Source organism: Haliotis cracherodii, unplaced genomic scaffold, assembly GCF_022045235.1.
Source record: "Haliotis cracherodii isolate W230 unplaced genomic scaffold, xgHalCrac1.p SCAF_17, whole genome shotgun sequence".
Classification (NCBI taxonomy): domain Eukaryota; kingdom Metazoa; phylum Mollusca; class Gastropoda; order Lepetellida; family Haliotidae; genus Haliotis; species Haliotis cracherodii.
This window is the reverse complement of record NW_027266272.1, coordinates 26,107,160-26,130,848: the sequence shown is the minus strand read 5'-3', so window position 1 is coordinate 26,130,848 and position 23,689 is coordinate 26,107,160. Positions and strand designations below refer to the sequence as shown.

The 23,689-nt window shown below is 42.5% G+C and overlaps 1 protein-coding gene across 1 annotated transcript in view; it reads left to right on the top strand.

Annotated features, from left to right (window-relative positions):
* LOC139465017 (uncharacterized) overlaps nt 1–23,689 on the top strand; it is a 179,300-nt gene that overhangs the window by 89,489 nt on the left and 66,122 nt on the right. Inside the window, exon 3 of the mRNA XM_071246684.1 lies at nt 9,173–9,442. Within this exon, the coding sequence (XP_071102785.1) occupies nt 9,173–9,442 (270 nt within the window). The remainder of the gene's footprint in view (nt 1–9,172; nt 9,443–23,689) is intronic.

Here is a 23,689-nt window from a genome sequence, read left to right as displayed (position 1 = left end):
GATAGGTTCCACAGAGACCAACTCTCACACCAACCCTCGCGGTACGTTCCACCATGGCCAAAGGGCTTCGGCGTCCCACCAACTTGGTCACTGAAGGAACAACGCTTAATTGCTTGTTTCTTGGATGGCTTAATAAGCGTCTCGTACGGAAGCCCAAGGGCAGATGAGCCATGTACGATTCTATCTTATTCATCCTGTACATTCCAGCCTTCATTACAGGAATCAATTATGGACATCGACCCGTTGGTCGACCACTGGACAGTACTGTGATGGCGTGTTTAAGAACTATACCAGTTAATGATAAGTTCAAATCGGGGGAATCTCGTTTCGATGAAACCGTTTATTAGGGAAGAGGCCGTTTATTCGGAGATATAAAGTACTGGCATGAATAGATAGTCTTAGAAGATGTATGAAATAAAGGCAAACGTAGTCGTTAAGGAACCTGTACGGGACATTCTGGAACCAACAAATAACCAATGTAAACATGAAACGCGTTAATATGTAGTAAAGGGTCTCCAGACTTCGCTTGTAGTCCTTATTAATCAAATATAATGGTAATGTTCCGTACAAACGCTCATTCGAGCCTAGTGACTAAATGTATGACGTTTTACGCCGCTGTAGAATTAATATAGCTATGTCACGGCGTGGGGGCACCATATATGGGCCTCATACACGTTGTACCAATCTGGGGAACCGAACCCAGGTCTTCAGTGTGACGAGTCATCACTTTAACCATTTTAGCTACCCCGCCGCCCCTTCAATCCTAAACAGTTATTGACAGTTATACCAGCATGGTCAATATAACATGTTTATGTAGACGTGTGTGTGCGTGCGTGCGTGCGTGCGTGCGTGCGTGCGTGCGTGCGTGCGTGCGTGTGTATGTGTTGCCCTGGCGAATGCTGTTTTTATAGTGCTAACCCACTGAGATACCATGTCGCAGTTTAACATGGCTACCACAGTCAGACACAGTAAACCGACTCCAGTATGTTTAGTTTGACACGGCCCGTAATAGAACCTTCCACTCTTCTGGCAGACGCTCTATCCACTAGACCACGGAGGCGGTCTATATATCAAAATAAGCCAAATTGTTTAGATTAATGTTGTTTTTTTACCGCAGTCAGTAATATCCCGACTTCATCATGGCGACATGTAAGTACGCGAGCTGTGGGAGGGGTGGTCGGGTAGCCTAGTGGTTAAAGCGTTGGTTCGTCACGCCGAGACCCGGGTTCGTCTCCCCACATGGGTACAATGTGTGAAGCCCGTTTCTGGTGTCCCCCGCCGCGATATTGCTGGAATATTGTTAAAAAAGGCTGAAAAGAAAACACACTCACTCACTCACTCACTCACTGTGGGCATGTATATCTAGTGGTCGACTGCATGAGCAGCGCACGACGCCATCGCGATGACACAGTCGTGTCACACATTATGTCCACCGGATTCTCATTAGTCACTATTCAATCCTGGAAAGCCCACGGGGGATTGTTCCTAGTTTCCCACCTATCTCCGATCAATAGAACAAGCTTCCATTCCACTGCCGAAACAGAATCCATTAAGCGAAAAAGGCACAAAAGAAGTGAAAATTATATGAATGGATCACTGAAAATCAGTGATGACACCGGGTGTTCGCGGAAAGGGTTATCAGTCCTGCCCTACCGGTAGCACCCAACACTCGCACAATTTGCATAAAAAGGAAGTGTTTGCTGTCTGACGCCGCACAGCAGTACTGCCATACAACGGCGGCCTATTATCCCCGATGTCTGAAATCTCAACAAATATTTGACCTTTTCAAAATGTATGAACATCAGACCTGAAACCTCATTATAGTAATGATAATAAGCTAGACATTTATAAAAGGCCTTATTCTAGAAAACAACTCAGAGGCGCTTGGTCATATGTTCCTTTTGAAAGGAATGTTTTCAGATCAGCTTATAAGATTGTTTGTCGTCGTACAGTGTGAACCGATGCTCATACTTTCAACCACTGGATTATTTATCTATCGTATTGACTAGCTACAATATCGCTGATTGCGTATAAAATGACATTCACTGACTCATTCCAAAATGATGAGAAACACATGTACCAACTATTGCATTCGACAGTCGGACAGGTGTAAAAAGGGTTTTTGTACGCTTCAAACTAATGACAAGTGAAAGAAATAACGTTCGGTAATAATCAGAATGTTTTATACCACGCTCGCGGCTTCAGTTTGAGAGAAAGTCGTGTAATGCACGGGAACAATGGCTATATCAGAATAGTAATGGTTCTGCGTCAACCACGGCTTTCAAGTTTGAAGTTAACAACGCACTAGCTCAAATGATCGGCGAAAGATCGAGACAGCCATTTTGTTTGCCAAGCGTGGCGTATGCTCCTTCGATTGTTGGGATGCAATTCACCATCACGAGACTTCAGAAGGATGCAATTAGGCTTCGATGCATCTCTTTCATCATAATGGGAAGACGTCGCTCGTGATGATGTCGTGAAATGACGGTGATGACCACGTTGCGGAAAGAGTGACGCATTCGACATGTGATTTAAAAGAAAACTGTTACACATTCAATTAGTAGTGCTGCGTTTATAGCTGTCTCTGCGTTTTATGTGCTCTTTTAGAATTTGATGAGGCCTGCAATGTTCCTGCGGGGGGTTGCTTCATTGAAGGATGGGCTTATTCTGTTTGGTTTGTGCGGGGAACTATTTTTACAATGAAAGTTATGTTGATAGCACTCTTTGGGAACACTAAATTTGCGATTATGAAATTATCAAGGCTCCATTATTGGTGCCAAGATTAGTGCTAGATGGCTAGTCCGTCTAAATGGTCGCCAAGATGATAGGGATAATGAGCTTGGCGAGCAGTTATCACTTAGTTGCAGTCTGCTAGCTATGGCAACCACATGCCAGGCTGTGTTGCTTTGTTGGAAATGTCAAGAGAATGGGTGGCCTCTTAGTCTTTTGAGGTGACACAATTCGCTAGCGGCGCAGAGTTGTGTCCCTTAGAGGTATGAGGATCCAATGATGGTGGGTTTGAAATGTCAGGAGATGCAATAGTTAAAGAGGAGAACGGGTATCCTTCTAGCCTTCCGAGGTGACACAATTCGCTAGCGGCGCAGAGTTGTGTCCCTTAGAGGTATGAGGATCCAATGATGGTGGGTTTGAAATGTCAGGAGATGCAATAGTTAAAGAGGAGAACGGGTATCCTTCTAGCCTTCCGAGGTGACACAATTCGCTAGCGGCGCAGAGTTGTGTCACTTAGAGGTATGATGATCCTACGGTGGTTGGTTTGAATCCCAGATTCGCTCTGATTATCCTTAATGTGTCAGCACCATGCCTGTGCTCATGGGTTTCATCAAAATGGTAAACGTCAAACATCTGCATCATATCGGGTTTCCTCCCACATTAAGCTAACATACCGCGATATAACTCATTTGCTGTTTAAAGATGCGTCAAATCCCTTGTCCTTATAGACGTGACCTCTGACATGGCATTGATGAACAAGGAATCCTAAACAATGGAATGTGAAACTCTGATCCACGATTAGCGGATCCTGGTACGAGTAAGGCCTTCACCACCTCACGTTCACAGAATTTCTCTCGCAAATGATTGCAATTTGATTGAACGTTGATTCTTTAGCCTAGTGCCATTCGAATCTGAAGCGGTGGGAAGCCTTGTGAATAAAGTGTTCACACCCAAAGCCCGTGTTCGATTCCCCACATGGGTACAAAGGGTACTCATACATTCATTCGAATCGGATTCAAAACATAGCTATTGTAACTTGGTAAACTTTGGTCTATGTCTTAAAAACGAAGATATGATACACTGGACATCGAGGATTGTTGTAAATCGTTGATGATGGACTTGACCACAACGAACTGACCAAGCACTCCACCAGGTCGATGGTCAGTCAGCTTCTTGATGGTCGCATATGCAAGTACTGTAGTTCTTCTACTCAGAACCATTTTGACCCCCGATCCCTATAAACGATACTCGTGATGTACTTGACACCCATTTTTCTCCTAAATAGGAAGAGTGTGTTTTATACCTCAATTTTACACTGATTCAAGTCTTCATTGCAGACATACAGAGGGTCACATGCCTATAGCACAATTCTGTGTGGACAGTGGATAATGTGATTGTTTGGTACACAAACGATCAGGGGGCACGGGTGGCGCCGCGATTCGTTGTGCAGAGTCGCGTCCCTTGGGCATGCCAGAAACCTATGATTGTGGGTTCGAATCCCGGTTCGCCCCTATTATGTTTCTAGGTTTGTCAGAACCATACCCGTGATCGTGGGTTTCACCGAACTGGTAAACGTCTGAGACCTGCATCACTTCGAGCTTTCCTCCCACATTAAGCTGACAGGCCGTGATATTACTGGAATACTGTTAAAAGTGGTGTTAAACCCAACTCACTCACTCACAAACGTTCATATACAGACAACCATTGTATAGGTGGCAGCAGACGGAAATAATGTTCAGTTGTACATGTCACATGTCATCATTTCTCACTTCATCACATGACATATATATGTTGCTGAGGACATTAATACATTTGATATTTACATAAAGATATTTGGAGATCGGTACATAAATGGAGGTGAATCGACTTGATATAACTTATAAGCCATGTTATTTTCTCAGCACAAAGCTTTATCGTCATGGAAACTGCTAAAAATAACTCCTGCTCTATTACTGCATAAAATATCATCGCCTATCGGTTCCACAGAGAAATAACTCATTTGGTTATGACCTTAATAAATTTCCTCTACTGACTATTTCGTCCTGCTTGATAACACAGTGTACAATATTTACCCATGTGAAGGATCCCTAGTCTCGTGGGCCAAATAGCACAAGTCTTAGTCGGACCAAGCTCGGAAACGAACATTCATCAATTTCCGACCAGTTTGGAGCTCTGCGAGCCTGGGGCAAAGAAAAAAGTACAAATCGCGAAAGAAACTTATTTTTTAGGTCTAATTCTCGAGTACGAGGTGATTCGTGTGGTATATACGTGCTTGTCTGAGGAGGTCTCGACAAGCATTTTGGCCGTTTATGTTTAACTCGATGATCCTCAGAGAAATGGGTTTTGGTAAAAAAGAAATTGTTCGATACTAAGTGTAATATTGATTTGCTTCAAGTGGTGTTTATTAAACCTGTCCTGCCTGCCAGGAATAAAATATCTTCTCTCGTGGCTTACATTTATTGTCATTAAACGTAGACGTTGAATAGAAATGAAATTGCAGATAGGTCGTTATTGTCCGGTTTTCGGTATACTTCTTGCTTCATTTATCAATAATTGACAGGTTCGTTTGTTCGTTTCTTGTGCTATGGCCACCTCGTGTGTATTCTCATGTTTCCTGATTATTGGTAGCATTGTCGTGACGGACTGAAAAGGTAATTCCATTTGTTCCCGGGGAGCAGGTGTAACTGCAGATCAACACGCGATACTTCCGGTTTCAGGAGTATAATACGCCGATGGTGACAATCCTTGGTGCTGACTTTTTCGGGGCTTGTTCAGCCGTTAAAGAGCGTCTATATATCCATGTGTTGCTTTTGTCAAACGGTGACATGTCAGTGTGCCCTATGAATAAAAGAAATAAAATTACCATTGATTGAAATGTAGTTTGACAAGTAGTCACATGTGTATTCTCGTGTTTTGTGATACTGGATAGCTGTGACGGTTGACTCTGTGCGATACAGTGTGTATGGATAAATAATAACATTAGAATACTTTAGTATATTGTGATAAATAGCTTAACATGAGATAAATTGAGTGAATGAGTATGGTTTTACGTCGCTTGTAGCAATATTCCAGCAATATCAAGGCGGGGGACACCAGAAATGGGCTTAACACATTATACCCATGTTGGGAATCGAACCCGGGTCATCGGCGTGACGAGCGAACACTTTAATCAGCTCATCTTGGCTTAAAAGGGAAGAAATAAATTCCATAAGTGTCCGTGCTGTGCTTTTCCAAATTGTTAAAAAGGTGAGTGATTTCGGTTTAACGCTGCTTTGAACTTCTTTTTGATTTATCACGACTTTCATTTTGATGGAGGTAATCCCGATGATTCAGGTTGTTTGTTTGTTTGTTTGTTTGTTGTTTAACGCCGCACTCTGCAATATTCCAGCTATATGACGGCGGTCTGTAAATAATCGAGACTGGACCAGACAATCCAGTGATTAAAATCATGAGCATCGATCCACGCAATTGGGATCAATGACATGCATCAACCAAGTCAGCGAGCCTGACCACCCAATCCCCTCCTATGACAAGCATAGTCTCCTTTTACGGCAGGAATGGGTTGCTGAAGACCTATTCTACCCCGGATCTTCACGGATCGATGATTCAGGTCTAGATTGTAGTTATAGCAAACAGAAACATAATCAGTCACGGGAAAAAACTACTACCAGTGTCATCCGGGTCCCGCGTCATCCATACCAAATCTTCCAGAAACAAGTGTGTTACCTGACGGAAAAACTCTGTTGTACACCCTTGCCGAACATGACTGGAATTTCTGGGCTCGATCGTAGCGTCACCAGTGGCTATAACCAGTTATGTCTCTTCTATGTCCCTCCCATTGACCAATCAGATTTCACCTCTCATATCACTTGCATTTGTTTTACATAAATAGCGGCGCCTAGTTTGTAATAAAACGGGTCTTGCTTCGCGAAGTGCATCAAATCACGTGAGCACCTTTATCAAAAACATGAACAGATTTGGAACATATCTGTTGACGCCCTGTTGGCGGTACACATGCTTTGCAAATCCTTGACAAAATAATCTCTTTGATGCTGTCAATAGTTTAACAATAAAGATTCTCTGTAGGCAGTGTAGGTATATCATTTCACACATATATACATATGTTTATATACTATATCGGACTTTTAAATTGCAACCTCGGGCAACGTTTCAAGTTTATGTTAAACGATATATATTCCACGCTGGCAATCGTAAATTGCCTCACCGAAATATACTCGACAACAAAAGTTCCCGTGACACCAATATTTTAGAGTATTTTTTCAAACAAGTAAAGTTTGGTTTTCAATATTCTAGTACATGTATGGAATCAAGTCACAAAAATGCAACTGCTACAGAAAGCATGCATTCAATGCAAAAGTTGACTTTTATGCAAGCCCCATGCATTTCACTACCCAAGAATGAGTATAAAAACATGTGCGTTAACGGAATTCCATATGCATTGTTTATCATCGTGCTGACAACAACCACTCAGAAAAACAACAAAATTACGCAGTTATTCAACATTACGAAATGCCACGCCTGTCCGGAAATGAGCGTCTGCGAGCCATTGGTATTCTGAAGCAGGATCGAGTCAACGCGATGTTGCAAGACAATTTAACGTCCTTGGAAACACCATTTAGTGTTTATGGCAACGTTGGCAACAGACGAATGCAGTCAGAGACCATCGTCGGAAGTGGCAGGCCACGCGTAACCAATAATCGACAAGACAACTGGATTCGAACAACACACCTACGAAATCGATTCCAGCCAGTGGGATTAAGCAAGACAGAGGACCCGTTTGATAGTGGTAGAGGGAAATCTCAATGGACAGCGCTACCGCGTAGAGATCATCGGCCCTGTGATTCTACCGTTTTTGCGTCGTGATGGCCCAGGCATTACCTTTCAAACATGACAACGCCCGGCCTCATATTGATCGACTTGTTCAGGATTCTCTTCAACAAAACAACGTGAATGTCATCCCCTGGCCGGCTCGCTCCCCTGATCTCTCACCAATCGGGCACATGTGGGATGAGATGGATCGGCGCCTTCAACGTCAACCACATGTTCCACAGACACTCCAGGAACTTCGAAACATGCTTCAGCAGATATGGACAGATATCCCACAGGACTTTGTGCGACACCTGGTCCATTCCATGAGACGAAGATTTGTTGTTTGCATCGCAACCAGAGGTGGACACATACGCTATTGATTTGTAAATTGACATTTTGGCATGTTCATTTTTTTTGGTGAAATCACGCATTTTCTGAAGTTAGTATGGCAAATTAAACCATTTGAACACTTACAGGAGTCTTTTATCTGTTGCAAACCGAAATTGTTTCAGATTTGGTAAAAGACATAACTTTTCATTAAATCTTATTCAATGTCACAGGAACTTTTGTTGTTCAGTGTAGACTTCTCATTTATTTTGTTAACATGAGACAACGCATGCCTTCCGCACACCTTCAGTTTCAAATGGTTGTTTTCCCTCAAATGATAATTAATATCTGAAAAGCCATATACTTTTATATATGTCCCGTAACTGTTTTCTTCTGACCCTAGTAAATACTTCGACTGCCTTGATCTGTGTCAGATAACGTTATCATGATGATCATAACAATCACTCTCTGAAATATAATATACCTTTAACTGAAAACCAGAGCTGTCGTGTAGTGATACTCGTTAAGCGATACATCGTGAACCTTCATATGCTTACAATCTTCTGACCATCATATACCCAAATCCCAAACATGTTGTACCTCACCTGACCTCCATCAGATATTTCAGATTAACATTGCACAACTTTTGAGGTGCAATCGAAGACTCTTGTTCAAAATTTGTTTGATCAGGGTCACAACATTCAAGACCTCAGCAAAGCTTTCAAAATATTTTATGATAGACATATGGAGGACATTTCCAAATGAAATTCATTGAAATGAATTACGAGTTGTCCGATGCAATTCCCAATTTTGACTAGTATCATATATCCCCGTGTCTATTTCATATGAACACTTGACTTGCCTTTGCATGTGTTTGTGACATGTGCCACGTGTGGGTCAGGACTCGCTCGGCTTTTCGCGAACACCTGGGCTCACTTGCACAAAGCGATGATCTTAACTCCCATACTTTAACATAGGCTCACAATAGTCTTAGCACTAAGATCGTTTTGTGAAAGTGGGCCCTGGTATCATCCCTATTTCATGCTAATTTACTGACAAATAAAGTTACCAGCATCTGTACCGAAAGAATAAATTGGTTTTCGACCATTTCACAGCGTCAAGTTCTCACAGAGGCTCCTTTTCAATTTAAAAATTAAATTGACCAAGCATTAGTCTTAGTCTTACGTCATAGCATACCTCGATTTATTTCCAATGGCTGCACTTCCCAACGGAAACATCATCAGTACCATTTGACTTGACCAGTGTTGTTTTTTTGTCGTTTCAGATGAAGACTCTATCAGGATGACAGAGATTTGTGCCAATGGGGGAAATAAAATGAAATGTTCCATAAACGAGACCCTGGAAATCGGAAGTATAGTGTGTGGGGGTGGGAGCCACGCGTGCTCCCCCGGCACCAATGAAACTGTATTCTCAGTGTGTCACGGACAAAGGACATGTGCCACACTCGGGTTGAGGACAATGATGGACTCTTACTGTGGATACCTCTTTGACATCACGAGACAGATCCACGTGACTTACAGGTGTGTCACAGCAGGTAGGGGAGATAACATACCGGAAGTGATGTCACGTCATTTCCGGGTATTAACTTCTTTGAGCAATTGAACTTGTCATGGCTATCTTATATTTTTAATTTTGATTAGAATATGTCTTATACCCAGTTTTCATGATTCAGTAAGAGTCTGTGTTTTCTTCATTATCTTAATTGTCAATCGCTGGATTATCTGGTTTGTTTACTTGCCATCACATGGCAGGAGGGGGCACGGGTGGCCCAGTCGTCTAAGGCGCCGCGATTCGCTGTGCAGAGTTGCATCCCTTGGGCACGCCAGGAACCTATGTTTCTAGGTTTGTCAGCACCATATCCGTGCTCGTGGGTTTCACCGAAGTGGTAAACGTCTAAGACCTGTATCACTTCGGGCTTCGGGCTTCGGGCTTCGGGCTTTCCTCCCACATTAAGCTGACACGCCATGATATAACTGGAATACTGTTAAAAGCGGCGAAACTCATTCACTCACACCCAAATGACAGGAGTGCTGCTGTGCGGGCTCTGGCAACAACGCCTTTATGCAAATTGTGCAAGTGGAGGATGTAACCGGTAGGGAAAGACCTGCTAACCCGTTTCATGAACACCTGGTGCCATCACTGATTTACAGTAATCTCTTCTTACAATTTTCACCGTTATTTTGCCCTTGACGCCCAACGGAATCTGTTTCGGCAGACAATGGAGATTGGTTTTTTTCTGGCGGTGACGTTTCATATTTACAACCTCGACTGAACTACATATCTCCCCATCGTGACCTCCCGTTGTCGCAGGATAATACTATTCATTAGCTCCAATTAACACCGATTCTGGAAGAATGTTGGGGGCGCAAGATCAGCTCCTTTCCAGAAACATATTCCGCCCATTTCATTTCCAACAAGACACATCTGAAAGCTCTCCCGCGGCACACTTATTTAGTCTACTTCAACAAACACCGTCTAATTTACCTTGGCGCCGGGTGAAATTTCAAAGACGTTAAAGACACAATCAGAGAAGTAGGTGCTTTCAAATATACAGATATAAAACAGCTTTTGGCACCCTCGCCTCGTATCCGTTACCATTCATTTAACCACAACTTGGGGCATGGGCCGCCCCAGGGGTATTTTTACTTTTCCTCATTGTCGAGCAATTTTACGCTCAACGAAAGAGTCCTACGATTTATTTGGTTTTGAAGTGTCCATGATCATCAGAGCCATGTGCATATCCATTGGCAAGCCCCGGGTATCAGCCGCCCTCCAGTGTTTGAGTTTTCATCAAAAGGAGTCCACAGACAAAACTATCCCAGCAATTGGGTAAATGTTTCTAAATATCTGTAAAATTTGGATCTATCACATTTTAGTAAGTAAATTGTTAGTTTTGTAACAAATTTCTTCAAAAGGTCAAAGTCGTATTAATTATTACGTGCAAATCGTTATGTAGCGTGACATCTTGGGAATTCACAACGTCATTCACTTTTAATAAAAGCTTTATTCCATGGCTAATCACAAACTTTACCCGTCATGTACCAACGTTTGATTGAATCGGAACCTCAGACAGATTGATTCAGAGTTGATTATTACCAAAGTCATTATCAACGTCATTTCGTGAGTGAGTGAGTGTGTGAGTGTGTGTGAGGGAGTGAGTTATATATTCCGCCGCGAAATGCGTGAGTGTGGTGATGGAGTGAGTTATATATTCCGCCGCAAAATGCGTGAGTGTGGTGATGGAGTTAGTTATATATTCCGCCGCAAAATGCGTGAGTGTGGTGATGGAGTTAGTTATATATTCCGCCGCAAAATGCGTGAGTGTGGTGATGGAGTTAGTTATATATTCCGCCGCAAAATGCGTGAGTGTGGTGATGGAGTTAGTTATATATTCCGCCGCAAAATGAGTGAGTGTGGTGATGGAGTTAGTTATATATTCCGCCGCAAAATGCGTGAGTGTGGTGATGGAGTTAGTTATATATTCCGCCGCAAAATGCACAGTGTGAGTGTGTCAGTGACTTGGGGAGGTGGAGTGGCGCCACGTTTCACAATATACCAGGTATACCCGTTGTTTCAGCTTGATGTCTCCTGTGTACAAAGAGAAAAGTCAAAGTGGCAAAACCAAAAGGTTACCACTTGCTGAGCACGGGAACGCTGGCAAACCAATGATCGTAATCTATAAACTCACAGTCCACGGATCCTGCACGCATAAGGGAAGCAATTTTACATAGATTAATTAGCTTTCTGTGTACCTTGAATCCGGATTCGAAGCCATGATTCCTCGTCCTGGCGGCAAGATGTACAGCTGAGCTGGTGGGGTCATAGACCACTGGGCTACCCGTGACCCTTCTTAACATAGGACAACCTGTGGATGACTTAGTTGAACGCAGTTTTGAGCAGTATTCCAATTATACCACGGCGTGTCAGCTTAATGTGGGAGGAAAGCCCGAAGTGATGCAGGTCTCAGACGTTTACCGCCTTGGTGAAACCCACGAGGAGGGTATGGTGCTGACAAACCTAGAGTGAGTGAGTGAGTTGTGTTTAACACCGATTTTTACAGTATTCCAAGTATACCACGGCGTTTCAGCTTAATGTGGGAGGAAAGCCTGAAGTGATGCAGGTCTTAGACATTTACCACTTCTGTGAAACCACGAGCACGGGTATGGTGCTGACAAACCTAGAAACATAATCGGGGTGAACCGGGATTCGAACCCACAATCATAGGTTTCTAGGACTCTGTAGAAAGAATTCTGCGCCTTAGACGACTGGGCCATCCGTGTAAGTGATCTACTGTAATGCATCTTCATAAACAAGCGACCCGTGATCGGGGTAGAATTGGTCTTCAGCAACCCATTCTTAACGTCACAGGCGACTATGCTTGTAAGTGAGTGAGTGAGTGAGTTTGGTTTAACGCCGCTTTTAACAGTATTCCAGTTATATCGCGGCGTGTCAGCTTAATGTGGGAGGAAAGCCCGAAGTGATGCAGGTCTCAGACGTTTACCACTTCGGTGAAACCCACGAGCACGGGTATAGTGCTGACAAACCTAGAAACATAATCGGGGCGAACCGGGATTCGAACCCACAATCATAGGTTTCTGGCGTGCCCAAGGGAAGCAACTCTGCACAGCGAATCGCGGCGCCTTAGACGACTGGGCCACCCGTGCCCCCCTATGCTTGTAAGAGGCGACAAACTGGATCGGGTGGTCAGGCTCGCTGATTTGGTTGATGCATGTTATCGTATACCAATTATGTGGATCGATGATCATGATGCAAATCACTGGGTTGTCTGGTCCAGACGCGATTATTTACAGACCGCCGTCATACAGCTGGAATATTGCTGAGTGCGGCGTTAAACAAACAAACAAACAAACACGATCATACACAAGGACCTTCTTATGTCCATCATTGTGACATGTTGAGTGAGTGAGTGAGTGAGTTTGGTTTTACGCCGCTTTTAGCAATATTCCAGCAATATCACGGCGGGGGACACCAGAAATGGGCCTCACACATTGTACCAATGTCGGGAATCGAAACCGGGTCTTCGGCGTGATGAGCGAACGCTTTAACCACTAGGCTACCCGACCGCTCCGTTACATGTTGAGGCGAACCACAGTCGTATTATTCGATGTCCAACATGTTTCATCCCAAGGGTATTGTCGGGACAAATGGCGCCAACAATACCATTGCGGAGAAGTTATAGGCCCACTAACCGTATAACAGATGTTCTGTGGACTGGACTCCAGGCGTAAATGTTTCGTAGGAACGCATCCCTTGTCAAGAGATCGGGTAATAATCTCGTGAACTGCCCCAAGAAAAGAAAAAATATGTCTCCAAATAAAATATCTTAACATGATTTTGCTTCTTCCGATAGTGTTGGTTTTCTGAAACTTGGCTCATTTTGATCTTCCACTCCTTTGAACGTTAAGATTATAGGAGCCAACATACATGTATTTTGAGATCGGCACTTGTAAAATATCACGAAAGTATGAAATTAGAAGACAATCGTGCAGCGTGTTACTGACATTTTTAAAGCCAGTCCGCACCCATCGTGTTCGGAAGAAAGAGTTTGTGTGTGTGAGAGAGAGAGAGAGAGAGAGAGAGAGAGGGTGTGTGTGTGTGTGTGTGTGGGGGGGGGGGGGGGGGGGGGAAACAGATATATGCGGACTCCGAAAACGGTCTCGACAGCGTTATGTCGGTTGATCGTGTTTGCTTGCCAATATTATCGTGTGTGCTTGTCAAGTTGTTTGGGGCGAATCCGTATTGGGTTCAGTATATTAAAACCATTATGTATGAATCTTTGATATCCTGATGATGATATGATGATGGTGATGATGATGGTGATGGTTGTGATGATGATGATGATGATGATGAGGATGGTTGTGATGATGATGATGAGGAGGAGGATGGTTGTGATGATGATGATGATGATGATGATGATGAGGAGGAGGAGGAGGAGGATGATGATGAGGATGATGTGGCCGGAATAATGCAATGAGCATAAACGACTCAACAAAAGCGGAAAAAAATCGGTTTGACTGAGACTGAACGTTATGCTGTGGGCAATGATCTTATCAACTTGACCCTTAGTGTGGTCAATTGGCGACATATTTAATCAAAAATACACGTGGCCTAAATACGTCACAGTTGACTTCCTTTTCTGCACCACACCAGGTTTATAACTACCGGCAAGGTCAAGTGCAGACGCTGTCTGTTACACCTTACAAAGCATAATTATGTTAGACTCGTTCTAGGATTAAGCAGCGCTTGGAAAGAGATCTTGATGACCACCTTTAAAGGGCAGAGTATGAACCACAGGTGACCTCAACCAGATTCATTTTTTTGCTGCCAGCCAGACGTATTATTACAACTAAAACACATGATATGATTAATAAGAAAAGGCGGAGCGCGGCTGCACACCTCAGAAAAAATTACGAAAATCAATAAATAGCCGAAAAATAAAATCTAAACACCGATATTGATTTAATAAAAGAAAAAATAGCCGAATGTGGACATCAAATGGAAGATAGAAAAACTTGATTAAAGAGAGGCTTCTTCATCGGCGACCTCTAGGATTTTTCACAGCGGAAGACGCCCCTCCTACCCCTTGGAGACTTTTAATCACCGAGCATTAGATTTGTGTGAACGAAAAGAAGGACGTACGACTTGGTCGGTCGTCTTGGGACGACTGTAATGGTCGCTGTAGAACACGCACATCATACAGCGCTGATTCAAAGACATCTATCTGATCGTGTTGCTGCTTGTAACTGGATAGATCGTAATGGCTAGCAGTATTTAAGAGGAAAAGTTGATTTCAAAGATTTGTATTGGTATCGGATCGCGATGGAGGAATCTCAGAGTGTGAGTTTTATTTCATGTTTTGAAGTGTTATTCCAAGACAGGTTCTCTGTGTACAGGAGGTCTCGAATGGTGCCTATTGTATCTGTGCTTTAAGAAGAAGAAGAATGAAGAGGAAACATGGCGTTCGTAGAAGAAGAATGCTTCAAAATGCTTCAAAAAGATTTATTTTGTCGTGCTTTAAGATGTTGTCGTTTGGGGCTTTGAAATGAGGAGGCTTAAGTTTCATGTGAATCAACTTGTAAATTGATCGTGAATTACTACCGTTTTTAGACCACGCTCTGAAGACGATAAGTGTATTCTTTCCTCCAATAATCTTGCACTGGCACATGAGTGAGTGAGTGAGTGAGTGAGTGAGTGAGTGAGTGAGTGAGTGAGTGAGTTAAGTTTTAACGCAGCTTTGAACAGTATTCATGTTATATCACGGCGTGTCATCTTAATGTGAGAGGAAAGCCAGAAGTGATGCAGGTCTGTTGACAGGGTTTAACGCGCTACAGAAATGTGCGTCCAGTACCAAAAATGTATGGAAATGGACGCAAACAAAAAAGTTGGGTCCCAAAGAAGACACAAATATATTCAGTGTACCACATTCTTGACAAGAAATATAAAGGTCCTGTTGTCGACAAAATTATCATCTCTCACAATACACAACACCACATCATTTCATTACCTTACAGGACCCTCAAGAACCCTCAACATTAATTATCGGGGGTCCCACGAACAGTTTTGAAAGTCTGTATAAAAACCATGATATCTCCTTGGATATTTGTCGTCCAAAGTAGCCCTGTCGTCTAAGGCGCCAAGTTCACGTTGTAGTGTTGTGTCCCTTGAAACATGTAACTCTTGGTTCGAATCCCAGATTCGACTAGATTATGATCTTGGTATGTCAGACACACCCATGCTAGTGAATTTCCTAGAAGTGTAAGCTTCTAAGACCTGCGTCACTTTGAACAGTTCTCCTACATTAAATAGACACGTTGTGATATGACTTAACATATTATTCGAAGCCCGTTATAAAATAACCCGAATGCCCTTGAGGATCGAACCCGAGGCTCCAAACAGCTCCGAAGCTTGAAATAAGCATGACTGCACACACAACAATCTTATATCAGCTGAGAAACCGTCAACACCCGATATGAAAATATTTTGCGACATATGCTATCGACAAAAATTAAGGGAACAGATGAACTGAGAGTGAAGGTGTAATGATGATATAGAAATATTTTGGGGCATGCAGATCAATACCTGTCTGTTCATTCAGATACTGTCTCAGGGGCTTTTTTTCAGCACGTGCTTAGCTCAGTTGTGATTGTGAGGTCCCCTTCAAGGCGCACACACGTTGGCGTCTACGCGAACGTGATTTACGGACTGTTCCTACAGGATGTAAACATTTTCATCGTGATTCGATGTTGCATTCAGATGCAACGTCACCCTATTGCAAACGTACACCTCAACGATAGCTACATTCAAATCGACCCGTGAAGATCCGGGGTATAAAAGGTCTTCAGCAACCCATGCTTGCCGTAAAAGGCGACTATGCTTGTCGTAAGAGGCGACTAATGGGATCGGGTGGTCGGTGACTTGGTTGATGCATCTCATCGATCCCAACTGCGTGGATCGATGCTCATGATATTAATCACTGGATTGTCTGGTCCAGACTCGATTATTTACAGACCGCGGTCATATAGGTGGAATATTGCTGAGAGCGGCGTTAAACAACAGCCAAACCAACATTCAAATCCCGTATTTTTGGTCTGTAGTTTATATTTTTGGTTGAAGCTGTCTTAAGACTAAAAAACAAGCCCTGCGAACTTTAAGCCAGCTGGCCTTTTATCAAAACGAGAGCACAATCCTTTCATAAAGAAATAAATCATCAAGCTGAAAGTACTCCTCTCAGAGGATCTCCATGCTTGCATCCCTACCAATCTCTGAAACTCTTAAGAACCAATCCTGGTTCTGTCGGTACCTTATGACGCATGGCCACTACAATAGAAGAAAAAATCGACTCATAAAAATGCTATATACCTTGTTCCTTTCTTATAGCAATCTCTTTTAACGTTGCATCATAAAAGGAATGTCTTTCTTAATGTTCTCTTCGCTGCTGGCGACACATGTTCCCAAGCCTTGTTGAGTATGCTGAAGGAGGGTTACAACGCCGAGAAGTGTTACTGCACATGCCACCCGTGCACCGTTGGATATTTCTTTCCTGTTGTTATGGCAACCATGTACAAAGGCTTCTAAAAATGTGACATATGATGTAATCGAGGATGTACATCTGCGCCTGGTGGCTAATCATTGTTGATAGTAGATGGTAATTCACCTCGGGCTGGTATCAACACATGCAAAGATGTCTCTGATGGGTTGTGTGCGTCCCTTGTGTATTTTAGGTTTAAGTAAGAAGTAAATTACAGATATTGACGCGGTTCATAACGTGAGGCTGTAAAGAGACTTAAAAAATTATCGTCATCGGGTGAGATTTTTTTTACTGCGATCAATAGATTTTAGTCTTGTCAGGTAACAAAGCCGGTTTTGAGCTAAGTTCTGTGAACACCAATATGGTCCGGGGTTTAACGGAAGAGTTATCTTTCCTTGTCGATACTGATGAGTTTGCGAGCTCTAAAACGGAATACAATACCTTGTGAATAAATACGTAGCTCGCAATTAATTTTATCCTCCCGTTTTTATTTTGACCAAGTGTTCCCACAATTTGCTGGATTATGTTCAGTACCTATGTCCCGATTGAACTGAGGAAATATGTAAAATTTTGTGAATTGTGAATCTGTAAGTCATAGCTTCGGAACCGTCTCAATACCGATAACATATGTAACAGTAATGTAAGGTTGGTTGGTTGGTTGGTTGGTTGGTTAGCTGTTTAACGCCGCACTCAGCAATATTCCAGCTATATGACGGCGGTCTGTAAATAATCGAGTCTGGACCAGACAATCCAGTGATTGACATCATGAGCATCGATCCACGCAATTGGGATCGATGACATTCATCAACCAAGTCAGCAAGCCTGACCACCCGATCTCGTTAGTCGCCTTTTACAACAAGCATAGTCACCTTTTACGGCAAGCATGGGTTGCTTAAGTCCTATTCTACCCCGGAATCTTCACGGATCAGTAATGTAAGGGAAATGTTTACATTTTGTACATTACTTGATTAATCCGGGAAACTGATCATGTGGACGGCCGTGATGGAAAACGCCTGAACATAGAGATTGCTACACGTGTTGTTTCAAAACGTATCTTTGCATAAATGACTTGTGAATATATAAATTTGGTCTCGTCGCTATATGGCTGAAATAATTCCGATTCGACGTTAAAGTTTCACTCACTCAAAACGTATCTAACGAGCCAAAACGAGTTATAAGATAAATGGTATATGACCGACCGCAGACATCTGATTTTTACACATCCTAAAATCGAACTATATTTAGCATCGAATCGATGCATATTTTGTTTATTCTCATGTTCGTAGGGGCGAATGAATACATAGCACAACGGTCATGAGTGACGTCATCCTGCTCACTACTCACACATAGAGTAGCCCTCCACAGAAAAGTTCAGCTTTGTGTGTGGATTGTTGATTATAATAATGCAAACTAGATAACATCAAAGAACATTTATTAAGCACCCTAAAAACATAAGGTTTCCACACAGACGTTGACGAATTCAACTCAAGCATGACAAATAAGTTACAAGCAAAAAGTAGTCCGTCTTAATCTGACCTAAGGTCATCACCATGGAGGAGCCAATTAGAGTGTGTTAGAAATCGAGGCTGCTCTGTATGCGAATGTGTTTGTCCAGTGCTACAGAGTGTTGTGTGTGTTTGATTTCATTGTTTGATTAGTATTAACGTCAATAGAATTCCTGTTCCACTTGATGTACACTTGCCTATTTAATGTATGTGATGATGTTCAGATGTGCACCATGGGCGGTTGATGGGGAATGAAGATTGATTCGCACTGCGTCGTTAATCCGTGTCGCACTGTCATCAGTCGTATGTTCCTGGTCGCTGAATCGTTCTCTTTTGAGAGATTTATAAACCAAAAAAGGCTTTCGAATATTTTCGGGCGTCCGATACGTCGCCAGAGCTGCTAATAACGATGTAATTCTTCATCCGAAGGACAACGTTTGGTTAAGACAGTCACTGTTTTTGGCCATTGTGAACGGATTCTTTTTTAAAGTAACTATAAACTATAAAATATTGTTAGAATATGATCGGATTATGTTTGACTGTCACCTATCCTTTTTTGTATATACAAGAGTATGTTAAGATTAGTGAAAAACTGCCGGTTTTAGTGACATTGGGTTTTACGCCGCTTTTAGCAACATCACGACGAGGCTTCCCACCTTCCTGGACTTCGGCGTGACGAAGGAACACTTTAACCACTTGACCTCCCACAGTCCTGAGCCAAGATGAACTTTTCACAATATACTAAAACTGCCTTGGCCCATATATCTTAAGAATATCTAAGCCCTGCTCATATTCAAATAGTTTCCAAAAACCTTTTCCCCCAACCTCTAAAATTATCCAATTTCTACACGTTATGTTTTCATGTTACCAATGAGAAAATATATCAACAACCTTTGATCGTGTTTTCGAATTCCGGTTGGCCTTCTTATGGTTTGGTAGTTTGTTGTTTACGCTGCACTCAGCAATATTCCAGCTATATAACGACGGTCCCTAAATAAACGAGTCTGGACCTGACAATCCAGTGATTGACAAGATGAGCATCGATCTACGCAATTTACCAGTGTAGCTTACGCTTCGCATGCTTGTTTTCTCTAATGATGACATTCTTGTCCGATATTCAATATGGCCGCTACGGCAGCCATTTTGAAAAAAAAACGATTATTGGCCATCAATACTCGACCGTTTCTGTTCAAAAGAAAGTAAATGTTCTATATGTTTAGCTTCTAGTGGGACATGTTTTTCATAAAATTTAAAAGTTGACCTTGGTTTCACCTTTGCATTTACTCTTAAATTCTCTCAAAATGCATTTATTTGCACTGTGAACTTCTTCTGGGGAAGCACAACTTCTCCGTGTATTTTTCGTCTTATGATGGGGCGGTCGGGTAGCCTAGTGGTTAAAGCGTTCGCTCGTCACGCCGAAGACCCGGGTTCGATTCCCGATATGGGTACAATGTGTGAAGCCCATTTCTGGTGTCCCCCGCCGTGATATTGCTGGAATATTGCTAAAAGCGGCGTAAAATCAAACTCACTCACTCACTCGTCTTATAATGATACATCTTGCTCAAATCATGAGATATAATTATGAAAAAATATTTGAATATCCATGCTGATATATCCGTGGATGTCTTTGTTGACATTCAAAATTGGTGTCCACATATCAAGGAGAGCTACGGTGATATGGTACTATGCCCTTTCTTATATAAATCAGGTTTTCACTTGCACGAACCGAAACCAGTTTGGGACCAAATAACAATTCCCCCACGGTTCACATGCGAGATAGAAAATAGTTCTAAGCCTAGAGACAAACAGAAAATAGTAAAAATGTAAAAATTACTTGATGCGATGAAACTAAGACTAGCATGTGCCTGAATTGATGGAATTGTATGTATACGCGTACGAAACAAAGTTCAGAGTGCGGCAGTCGTTGTATTGAAATTAGAACAGCCGCCAACAGCTGATCACCCGCTTGTCAATATTCAGCATGTGTCAATACTGGAGTAGGAACTCAACACGCATAAATTTGGCAGAAAATGTTTTAGGAACACACAAACAGACCAGGAAACTGACAATTTGCAACCGTGAAGTGCCATTAACCAACGTCAATGGGTCTCCTCAAGTCATGATGAGAGAGTGTCGCTTCGGCAATCCCAACCATGAACTTTGACATGTGTCCTAGAACTTTGACCAGTGGCAATTAATGCCACCTGATATCACCACTATCGTCACTCGGCAGAGGTATCGATATTGTATTTATTTGATAGAATTGATTTTCTCACAAATAAGTAATAAATTGTTTTCCCATATCGACTAAAACTGAGACAAAAAATAAATTCATAAAGCTGCTACTGCACGTCCAAAATCATTAAGGCTTCGGGTAGAAGATCGGATGCCAGAAGCCAGGCTAATTGGCCAATTGAAAACAGTATAAACGGATTACAATGGAGTGTTTGTGCAAGGCCTCCTTTAAGAACCTGCTGGGGAAATTAGAACGCGTCGCTGTAACAACGTAGATGCTGATAATCAATAAATATCCTCGCATACAACGTGTTTTTGAGCTCAGTAGAATGTTTTACCCTGAAACAATTTTATCAATTCCTGACACATCCTTAGAAAATGAAACAAACAACGAAAGAAAATGAATATTAAATGTAATCAATATTTTAGAAAGGACGTATACATCATTGGCGTTACATTGGCATATGAAATACATCGGTTTTCTTTTCTTGTACTTTAGTGCGAACTCGGACATCTCGGAGATAACGACTTTTTTTCATTATTTTAAATCTTATAAGCGAATTTTTTTGTGTGGTACTTTTCTTTGTTTGCAGAATAACATATCAAATTGGTAGAAGCCCCTCATGTTGCTTGTACGCGTATCTCTGTTTGAAATCTTCTTCCACAACAGTGTTGTATTTCGTTTAACTTATCCTCCACATCGGCCATATAATGAAGCGTAGAGGCCCTGATTAAGAATTGGAAACAGGGCTCTTGTTTCGCTTCTTAATTTGAAACGTGCGTCTGTTGATATACGATGACTCTAAAATATCTGGAGGAAACATTAAATTTGTGTTTTAATGAATCGGTATAATAGGATTGTTCCACTATTCATCGGCCTGACATGGGTACAATGTGTGAAGCCCATTTCTGGTTTCCCGAAGCTCTGATATTGTTGGAATATTGCTAAAATAGACGTAAAACCATACTCACTACATACCCTACCGCTAGTGATCGTTATCTGTGGATTATTGAAGGCCTGTGTCATCATCTATACCTCCAGGGGGCGCTTTTCGGTATACCTTCACTTACTCCTGGGTCCCTTCCCGTGGTTCTTGCGATCTCAAATTACCCGCCCTTGATTTCCATAAGCCCATTTAATTTACTAGGGTGCTCACTCACTCACCTTGGGCACACCAAAAACCTGTGATTGTGGGTTCGAATCCCGGTTCGCCCCTATTATGTTTCTAGGTTTGTCAGCACCATACCCGTGCTCGTGGGTTTCACCGAAGTTGTAAACGTCTAAGACCTGCATCACTTCGGGCTTTCCTCCCACATTAAGCAGACACGCCGTGATATGACTGGAATACTGTTAAAAACGGCGTTAAACACAACTCACTCACTCACTCAGCAGTTAACTCGAGGTAACTGCAGGGGCAATTTGAGCAGTATTACTGAGAGATCGATCCTTTCCTAGGTTTGGAGTTAATTATAGAAAGCATTGTCGAAATATAGACATTGTTTATTGTTCGCTGAATAGTTTTTTTCCCAACTCGATGTAATCTTGCTTCCTGGAAAGAAGTATTTACTGCCAACAGCCTGGATGTGATTGTGTTCGGTAGGAAATGGCGGCCATATTTTGATGATATTACCATAGCGTCTTATACTTTGTTGCACTTCCGTTAATTGCAGAATTACATATACCGCGGTGTCGTCCAGATTTATATCGTATGGCCGTAATAGATACTGGCGTATTCTGGCTAATATTGAGTTTTTTCTCTCATAGGGTCTGACAAACTAACGTTCAAGATTATTGCATTTGTATAGCGACGTGCATGCACGTGTGTGAGTGTCTGCTTGTTTGTTTGTTGTTTAATGCCGCACTCAGTAATACCCCAGCCATATGACGGTGGTTTGTAAATAATCGAGTTTGGACGAGGCAATCCAATAATTAAGATCATGAGCATCGATCTACGCAATTGATACATGACGTGTATCATCCAAGTCTGCAAGCCTGACCACCCGATTCCGTTATAGTCGCCTCTTACTAGTCCGGACTACCGTCCCCACTTTATCTATTAGACCAGGGTGGCGATCCCCCTTACGCATGGGGACTACCTCGACTTTTAGCGTATGTACACGCTTACATTCATACGAATGGGGACGACTTCTATATACAGTGTACGTACACGCTTACATTCTTACGAAAGGGGACGTGATCGACATATATTTGTACGTACATGGTTACATTCTTACGATCGGGGACGACGTCGACATAGAGTGTACGTACACTGTTACATTCTTATGAATGGGGACGTGATCGACATAAATTGTACGTACACGGTTACATTCTTACGAACGGGGACGTGATCGACATAGATTGCACGTACACGGTTACATTCTTATGAATGGGGACGTGATCGACATAGAGTGTACGTACGTGGTTACATTCTTATGAACGGAGACGTGATCGACATAGAGTGTACGTACGTGGTTACATTCTTATGAATGGGGACGTGATCGACATAGAGTGTACGTACGTGGTTACATACTTATGAATGGGGACGTGATCGACATAGAGTGTACGTACATGGTTACATTCTTACGAATGGGGACGACGTCGACATAGAGTGTACGTGCACGCTTACATTCTTACGAATGGGGACGACGTCGACATAGAGTGTACGTGCACGCTTACATTCTTACGAATGGGGACGACGTCGACATAGAGTGTACGTGCACGCTTACATTCTTACGAATGGGGACGACGTCGACATAGAGTGTACGTACACGCTTACATTCTTATGAATGGGGACGACGTCGACATAGAGTGTACGTACACGCTTACATTCTTATGAATGGGGACGACCTCGACATAGAGTGTACGTACACGCTTACATTCTTGTGAATGGGGACGACCTCAACATAGAGTGAACGTACACGCTTACATTCTTGTGAATTGGGACGACCTCGACATAGAGTGTACGTACACGCTTACATTCGTGTGAATGGG